This window comes from Crotalus tigris, unplaced genomic scaffold (genome assembly GCF_016545835.1).
Source record: "Crotalus tigris isolate CLP2741 ecotype Arizona unplaced genomic scaffold, ASM1654583v1 scf7180000024339.11422700, whole genome shotgun sequence".
Lineage (NCBI taxonomy): Eukaryota > Metazoa > Chordata > Lepidosauria > Squamata > Viperidae > Crotalus > Crotalus tigris.
Genome location: NW_024100509.1, coordinates 3907437 through 3916918, shown reverse-complemented (window position 1 = coordinate 3916918; position 9482 = coordinate 3907437). Strand labels below are relative to the sequence as shown.

The 9482-nt window shown below is 37.8% G+C and overlaps 1 protein-coding gene across 1 annotated transcript in view; it reads left to right on the top strand.

Annotated features, from left to right (window-relative positions):
* Positions 1-365: 365 nt before the first annotated feature.
* The window catches only part of PFDN1 (prefoldin subunit 1), a 55297-nt gene continuing 46180 nt past the window's right edge, over positions 366-9482 (top strand). The window contains exons 1-2 of the mRNA XM_039325858.1: positions 366-514; positions 2973-3139. Of these exons, the coding sequence (XP_039181792.1) occupies positions 482-514; positions 2973-3139 (200 nt within the window). The 5' untranslated portion in view covers positions 366-481. The remainder of the gene's footprint in view (positions 515-2972; positions 3140-9482) is intronic.

Sequence of the window (9482 nt, the reverse complement as noted above, 5' to 3'; positions counted from 1 at the left end):
GGGAAAATTAGGACAAAAGCATATTTTAAAATTTGGTTACTTTTCTTTTGCAGTCTTCCAAGACTGCATTCATTTACTGCCCAGATAACTTATTAGCTGCAAAACGCGAGGAAACTTGAGGCGAGGACAGGCGGAAGATGCAACAGGTGTAACACTTCGCGGTGTTATACCCATATTGGGGGGCGACTGTGTAATTGAATGTACAATTTTTTTTTATATAGGAACCATGAAGGAGCTGTTGTTTTGACAGAAAACAAAAAAGCTTGTGTATTTTTATTGAAAATATTAAAACTGCCAACTGAATGATTTAAGATAAATTTGCCGGTGAACAGAAGAGGAGACAACGACCGAACGTGCAACTTTCTTAACTAGCCGTCATCATACTACGCATGTCTCGACTCAGCAGGAACAAAGGACCGTTATGCCGTCCGTTAAAGCTGTTGCTTAATACGCATGCGTAGCTGCTTTTGGAGTAGTTAAAATGGCGGCGCCGGTGGATCTTGAGTTGAAAAAGGTAAAGAAAATGAAAATGGGTCGGGAGTTGCCTGAAAGTAAGGGGGATTTGGAGGTGGAGTGCGATGCCTGATGATTTCATAGAAGATCAGCAAATTCTGCTTGGTGGGCTTATGTGATCCCTTTCCTCTTCCCAGATCTTCACGAATGGTCTACGAATTTTTCATATTTGTTTCCCCTCCCCCAGCAATATATATTTGGAAGCATTTTATCTGTGAACCGAATTATGGCAACAATTTGTTTCTCACATAGCATTCATTTTCTGTTTAAGCTAGTGTCGTTGCCTGTTGTTTTTATGAGAATGTTTTAAGAAGAATATTTTGGACGGAAATTATTTAAATCTTTTGGCTATAAATTTCGTTGTGTATCTAATTCTGAATATAAAAGGAGGAAAGCATTTTTAATGATTCAATTCTATTTCAAAGCTAGTCAGGTGATAGTCAAATTTAAATTAGGTTACTTTTTGATTTGTATCTATATAGCAAACCTATAGCTGTAAACATTTTGGTGAGGTGTTGACATTCATATATTTAATCCTACAGAAATTGGATCAAAAATAAAATTAATAAAATTTTAAATCTGTAGTATATGGAGTCAAACCAAGCTAACTTGTCCCAAAGTATAATTCTAACAGTTTCAATATCAAATCAGAATACATTGATGTTACTGGTCACCCAATGACTCTTTCAACCTGGATCTGTCACCCTTTTCTGTTTTTCTTTCTCTGCTGTTTTTTCCTAATTGTAATAATTTATAATAGTCTATCACCTTTCTGCAGGAAAAAATATACTTTTGATTTCATCTGTCATTTAGGTTGCATGGAAGATAAGCACATTAGTTAGACTTATAAAACTTTTCATATCTCTTTACACTTTAAATTTTAATATATTTGAATCTTCAGGATCTGATTTTTTATGTGAAAAAAATATATTAAGCTATCATAAGGAAATAATCTCCACAGAGTGATAAAGCTCACTGAGTCTATGCATAGCTGAAGTTTATAAAGCTATTCATACATTACACTAAGAAATAATATGATTTTTGCTTGGTACATTGTATGAATTAGGGAATTTGTAGAATATAGAGCAAGTGTACAGCAGAGTGAGTAGTACTCACCATTTACCTTGCAGAATTGTTTTTACAATTATATAATGCATAGTAAATATTTTTACCAGTAAACTATGTCCACAGATCTGTGATGCAGGCCTGCTGTGGACAATTCTCATTTTTTTTCAACATTCCCTGAATTATTTAATCTGATTAAAATAGTGCTATACCACAGTGGTGGCGAACCTATGGCACGGGTGCCAGAGGCGGCACTCAGAGCCCTCTCTGTGGGCATGCGCACCGTAGGCCCAGCCCTAGGCCTTCAGCTGGGTTTTATAAAACCTTTTCGCTTTAGGCTTCTGCCACCGTGTGCAAAAAAAAAAAAAAGGTTCAACAGATCAATTTCAACTTCTCGTGGGAAAAAAAAATCTTGCAAAGTTGGAATTGATTGTTTGAACTTTTTAGTCCCACCCAGTCTATCATTACCACCACAGCCACGCCTTCCCAAAGGGCCACACCCAGCCAATGGGCCACACCCACCTGGCACCCAACAATGCATAAGTGGGTTTTGGGTTGCATTCAGTCTCTAAAAGGTTCGCCATCACTGCTATACCAGATTATTTATTTGATGATTGGAACAGATTTGTGTCTTGCACGCATATTGGTTTTCACCCAGTATTATTTCTGTTTTTTTCTTTAATACTTTTGATGTTTGGTGCATATTTTACATCTTTAATTTATCTGATGTTTAAATATACAGTACATCCTTTTGGTAAGAGATTGCAGTAGGGGGGAAAAGAAGTTCTGTTCTATTGGCATTTTAACCATAGTGTCAGCCACTATTCATTAGACTTTCTGAAGTTGTCCTGGCTTTTCTCTTTTAATAAATAGTTAGTTAGATATCTGCTAAAAAAATTAAAATGTGCATTACAGGTGGTCCTTGACTTACAACAGTTCATTTAGTGACTGTGCAAAGTTACAATGGCACTGAAAAAAGTGACTTATGACCACTTTTCACATCCAACCATTGCAGCATCCCTTTGATCATATGATCAAAATTCAGACGTTAGGCAAGTGACTTATATTTATGGTAGTTGCAGTGTCCTGAGGTCATGTGACCACCTTTTGTGATATATTCTGACAAAGTAAAAGGGGAAGCCAGATTCACTTAACAACCGTGTTACTAACTGAACTGCAATGATTCACTTAACAACTGTGGCAAGCTAGGTTGTTAAAAGGGAAGAAAACTCACTTAAATAAGTTTCTCACTTAACAACAGAAATGTTGGGCTCAATTGTGGTTGTAAGTCAAGGACAACCTAAATAAAAAGCTCATAGGTTTTTGTGAAGAGTGAAGACTGTTACAGATTTTTTTAAAAAAATTACCTACATTTGTATTGTTTTCCATGTTAGGCATTTTCTGAACTTCAAGCTAAGGTCATTGAAACCCAACAAAAGGTGAAACTGGCAGATATACAAATAGATCAGCTGAACAGAACAAAAAAGCATGCACATCTTACAGACACAGAGATCATGACTTTGGCTGAAGAAACGAGAATGTATGAAGGTATAGGACGAATGTAAGTAATGGTTCTTGTCAATTATCTTATTTACATTCAATTTTCTCATTTTTTTCTGCAGCATTTATACCAAATTTGTATGACACAGCCATCCATATTGGAGTTGAATTTATCATATCTGTACAAACATTAGAGTTTAAACAAATATAATAATTTGTAGAATCATTTATCTTTGCTTTATTTAGCATAATCATGGTTTTGCATGTTGTATGAATTTAGCATGTTTGTCTCGTGGTTAAACAGTTATTGGTCTGAGTAGATAATGTGGAATATCAGATTATCTTGAGTGCTTCAAGAGCCCTCTCTGTGGGCACGTGCGCTGTTGCCCCAGTCCTAGGCCTTCAGCTGGGTTTTATAAAACCTTTTTGCTTTAGGCTTCCGCTGCCGTGTGCAAAAAAAAAAAAAAGGTTCAGTCAGTCAATTTCAACCTCTTGTGGGGGAAAAAAAAGATCTTGCAAAGTTGAAATTGATTGATTGAACTTTTTAGTCCCACCCAGTCTGCCATTACCACTGTAGCCACGCCCACCCAATGGGAGACGCCCACCCAATGAGCCACACCCACCCGGCATTTGACGATGCAGAACTGGGTTTTAGGTTGCAGTTTGGACCCTCAGTCTCTAAAACAGTGGTTCTCAACCTTTCTAATGCCGTGACCCCATAATACAGTTCCCCATGTTGTGGTGACCCCCAACCACTTATACATCACCGGGTGCCAGGGGCGTGGCCAAAGAAAAGGGGGAAAAATGGCGGACAGCCTTGTTTGGCGACCCCCGTGAAATGGTTGTTCGACCCCAAATGGGGTCCCGACCCACAGGTTGAGAACCACTGCTCTAAAAGGTTCGCCATCACTAGTATAGCGTCTCCCTTCTCCCAAATAGTGCAGGTCACATTGTCCAATGAAGTGTCAGACAATTATTATGAGAGACCTTGGTTCTCACGCCTTGGCAGTCTGATGTCTGAAGCCTGCATTCCATTCTTCCATCCCATCCCCCGAATCTGCAGGCAAGCTAAGAAGCAGTAATGGATGCCACAGCATAGGTATTTTTTGCAGCTTGACAGATGGCGTGAAGTCTTTTAGAGGTGCAAAGTCTGCAAAGGTGGCTATAAAATAGGGACTTTTTTAGATAGTTCCTGACAGCAGTCAGCAGTACCTTATATAATACACTTTTCCATGGTTAATGTTATATGTGCCTAATGCATGCAGCATCTTTCTGATTTCTATCAGGAGACATATCTATTAACTGCTAAGACAAAGTTTGTTTGTTTTAACTTTGTTTCTAATAATTATGGAAATTACTGTTTTGCTTTTATACACCTTCGCGTTACTTTTCCTCCAGTGTGACAGCACTATCTGTCAGCAATATCCCTTGGATTATATACATAGGGCAAACTTTATGCAAAAGAATAGATGCAAATATGGCATCCTTTGCAAAACTCAACTTTAGCTTCCAGCCCTCCCCCATAGGTCCATGCCATGAAGTTGGCCTTTATGAATGCCAAAGAACAGTAGAATTATTTTGTTCTAGGGCAGGGCTAGGCAACCATGGCTCTTTTATGACTTGTGGACTTCAACTGCCAGAATTCCTGAGCCAGCATGGCTGGCTCAGGAATTCTGGGAGTTGAAGTCCACAAGTCATAAAAGAGCCACGGTTGTCTACGCCTGTTGTACGGATTTCTTATAATTGTCAAATCAGTGATAAATCCATTGAACAAACCAAATACTTTAAATGTTTTCATAATCATTTGCATTCATCTACTTTTTGAAGTAACCAAAATAAGTGACCTCTTTTCAAGAGCACAAGAAGCTGCCAGTGAGCGTACAAGATTTGCAAACTACAAAAACAATAATGGTTGTGGTCCCTGTAACCGTGAGATATTTTAAACTGAATGCCTTACATTTGCTGCTTTGTGTTACGCAATTCTGTGCACCTAAGGACCACTTCTACCCTGTAAGTAATTCAATCCGACATTTTGAATTTTTGACACATTCTCTGATCCCAGGATCAGCTAGGAAGGTACTCTTTGGAATGGATAATGGCTGTCTCTCTCTTGAGGCTTGACCGAGACTTTGCCAACTTGCTATATACATATATGCTGTATGGTTGTTTACTAAAGAAGCATAAATTAAAACTCAACGAAGATAACTTGAATCACAGGTGAACTTAACCAGAATGTTTAGGTTACTGAAAGCATAGTCCCAAATATATAAATTTTCAAAAATATTTCTGTTTGGTTTTCCTTCAAATAAACATTTTAAGTATTTTTGCTCTGTAGTCACTTAGGAATTACAGAATCATAGAAATGGACTGGACTCAAACTTAGTTCTGTGCAGGAATTTATAAATAAATACTCCTGCCTCTTCCATTTTCCCTGCACAACAACCCTGTATGGTGGATTGGGCTGAGAGGAAGTGACTGGCCCAAAGTCATCCAGCTGGCTTTCATACTTAAGGTGAGACTAGAACTCACAGTCTCTTGGTATCTAGCCTCAGACCTTAACCACTTGACCAAACTAGTTGTCAAGTTTCGAAGCACTGCTGGTGCGACAAATACTGCTTCTCAACTTGCCAATGAACTTGCGGGGGAGGGGAGAAGTTTGGAATGCAGACTTCAAATATTAAGAAGCCAGACTGTGAGACACAAGGACATTACACCAGGTGTCTCGCCAGACCTAGATATGCTTTCTCTTAACAATATTTTTCTGCTTGATTGGGCAACATGACCTGACCCGACCCAGAGGAAGGAGGGAGAATTCAAAGCTTTTACTATATGGGTTTGGGAGGAGTCTTGTCGGAGCTGGTTTTGCTTTCATTAGTGCCAAAGTGATGCATTCAATAAAGTTTTACATTAAGAGATTGGAATGTCTCTTTGCTTGGTTGGCTTCGTCATTCAGAACCTTGACACTAGTTCTATTAAAGCATCTCTCATTTGGCCTCCCCAGGCAAGGGAAGTCTGCACTTCTGTAAGGAATTGGTTCTGTACCATTACCATGATGAAGTGTTGCCTAATATTCAAGTGGAATTTGCTTTCTTGTAATTCAAAACTATTGCTTTGTGTTTTGCTCTCTGGAATAATAGGGCAGGTAATACTTCCTCAATGTGATCTTTCCTCAGGTATTAGAAGAATATTATCATAGACATTCTCTGTCATATTTTCTTAAAACTACTCTGATTTTTTTTTTTGTTATAAGATTTGGTTTCTAGTATTCTGTCATTCTGTTTATTTGCATCTGTTTGAATTTGTCTGAATCCCTTTTAACAGGTGGTGCTAAAACTAGATAGTACTTAATATAGGATCTGACTAGAGCAGAACAGAATGGAAATATTTACGTCCCTTAATTTGGGTAGTTTAATTTTATTGATGTGAGCCAGTCGTGTATTTCAGTTTTTTTGCAGCCATGATTTATATTTCTCTTGTTCTTCCCTTGAGCTGTCTTTCATTTTTTTTAACCACTTGCAAATTTGGTTTCTTTTTTTCTAATATTGCATATGTCTATTAAATTTAATGTTATTTTTAGATACAATCATGTTTCTGTCTGCTAGATTAATTATTTCTTAATATTTGTTATATCCTGACTTTCAGGATAGCAATCTTTCTAAAGCAGCTTGCAAGTAATATAGTTTTGTAAATAAATCTGCAATAAATATTACGCAAAGCCAAATAAATATTTCTAAAATCTTTTCTGCGAATAGCTGGTCCTAATAGCCTGGTGGTTTGTTAAAGGTAAGGAAAGAATCCATTTGAGCAGGTTTAATAGATACTTGTTGCATATCACCCCTCTCTCTTCATGGCTAGTTTCTGTCAGGACTCCTACCTCTTGTTATTCTGTTTATAAGAAAGTCTTTGTAAAAAAATATGTGTTTGGTTATTCTTTACTTAAGTTTCCTTAAACATCAAGAACGCCTGCATGGTAATTTATTTATCTATTTCCTGCCTTTATTTTTTCATCAGTTAACAGCTAATATATTTAATACTCCTTTATTTTCCTATTTTCCTCACATAACAGCAACAACCCTGTGAGGTGAGTTGGACTGATAATGACTGGCCCAAAGTTACCAAGCTAATTTTCCTGGCTAAAGTAGGATTAGAACTCACAACCTCCTGGTTTCTAGCCTGGTGCCTTAACCACTGTACTGAACTGACTCTTCTCCAAAGTGCCCACTATATGCTGACTGCCAGGAGTTCAATCCTCACCAGCTCAAGGTTACTCAGCCTTCCATCCTTCCGAGGTTGGTAAAATGAGGGTGCAGATTGTTGGGAGGGGCAATATGCTGACTCTATAAACTGCTTAGAGAGAGCTGTAAAGCACTGTGAAGTGGTATGTAAGTCTAAGTGCTACTGCTATTTCCACTATATATAATTATTGTTCCATCTTTGTTAAATTCCCCTTGTTCCATCATCTAAATGAGAAAATTTACAGCAAGCCAAGTCTGAAAGTTAGACACTAGGCTTGAAATATTTGTCTCCCAAAAGATGTCAGGATATTTCACTTAAACTGGATATGTCATTGAAAGACCTGCACTTTGCAAAATAACTTGCCCCATCCTGAGTAAAGTTAGTTCTTGATGGACAATGAGCCTTGGTAATGGCTTTGTAACACTGCTAGCAGAATACTTCATACACAAGCTTATCTGGCCAGAGAGATCATATAGAATGCATTAGATTTCCACATTAGCATCCGAAAGTCACTAGTGGGAACAACTTTTTGGCAGGTGAAATAAGAACAGGCTGTTCTGTCTAATTAAAAGACAAATAGAAACACAGAAGTTAAAGTGGCCTAGATCTGAAAATGCACAAGACAGTTAAGATAAAATTGTACTTATTTAAAAGATTTGTATAGTACCCATTTTATGTATCATATCTCTGGGCAGCTTACAATAGTAATAAAACAATAACACGTCTAAAAGCAACATAAACATTTTATTGTCCTTTCCAAAACATATATCCCTCATATCCAACAAGGACACCTTATCCTAATTCTTATGGGAAAATCCAGGACTTCAGGAGTTTTTGGAAGGCCAAACAAGTAGTAGTCTCTCAAATCTTGTTGAAGAATGTTACTGAGAAAGTGTGTTGGCTTGGCTTGTTAGATGACAACATTTAAGAAAAAGGGCCTGGAGCATGCCCACTGTGTTGACCTAGTAAAATACGTAGATACCTTTAGGAAAAGTCATTCTGGCCAATAACCTGGTCCAAGGCCATGTAAGATTTTAAAGATGATAACCAGCACCTGATATTGCACCTGTAAAAGAACTGGAAACCAATGCACATGGCAAATCATGGGGAGCCCAAAACTGTGCCACTCATTCTGGACCAGTTATAATTTCTGGATAGTTTTCAAGGGCAGCCTCATATAGAGCATATTGTAGTAATCCAACCAGGAAGTGACCAGGGCATGAGTGACTGAACAAGGCCTCCCAGGCTGGGAATAACCTCAATTGGTACACAAGATAAATCTATTCAAAGGCCCTTTGACACATCCAAATTTTGTGCCACTTCTGTCTGGGGCAAGAGTCAAAGATAATACTTCACCAGATTCATAGCACAGATGGGAACAATTCTTACACATCCTTGCCATGACTTCTTCCTGAACAAATAGCCAAAACTAGCAAATAATTAGTTCAATTAGTACAGCTCATGGATAATACCAAGAATCCATTTCTCTAGGTCAGACATGGCAAACTCATGACATCACGTGACGTCGCGCAATGTATCGGGACAGTTTTGCCATTGCCGGCAATGGTGTGGGCGCGGCTTCTGCGTGACGCGTCTGGCCTGCGGGCCGGCAGTTTGACACCCCTGCTCTAGGTGTTCAATTGAGGCTTTCTCCAAGTGCATAAGGTTGCTTCTACAATGCACATTTTGTGCACTTGGCAATAACTTTGTAAAACTCAGCATCACCAGAATTCTAGAATTAGTTTCCCTTAACTGAACAATTAAATGAACCTTTAAAAAAAAGTTTGATTCTGAGCTTTAATTTTTTAACAATATTTATTTTAGAAAACTCATATACTGTATTGCTGCATTCCAAAATTATTCTTCGTTATTTACAATAAGAATAAGAATAACATACAAATTAAAAACTCTATTAAAAATCTAGAAATACAAACAGAAACTCCCACTTACTTGCAAGCATCACTCACATTTCTCACACTCTTTTTGCAGCCTGTTCACATTCTGTAGGCCATAGGTATTTTCATTATTTGGATGAATTCAAATGAATTCTGTTCATTATCCACATATTCCGAGAGTGTACCAGAAACATCTGCAAGAATTCAGATAGGGCATAACACATTTTACACATTCATCATAGTACTCAAATTAAAAAGCTGATGTCAGTTCAC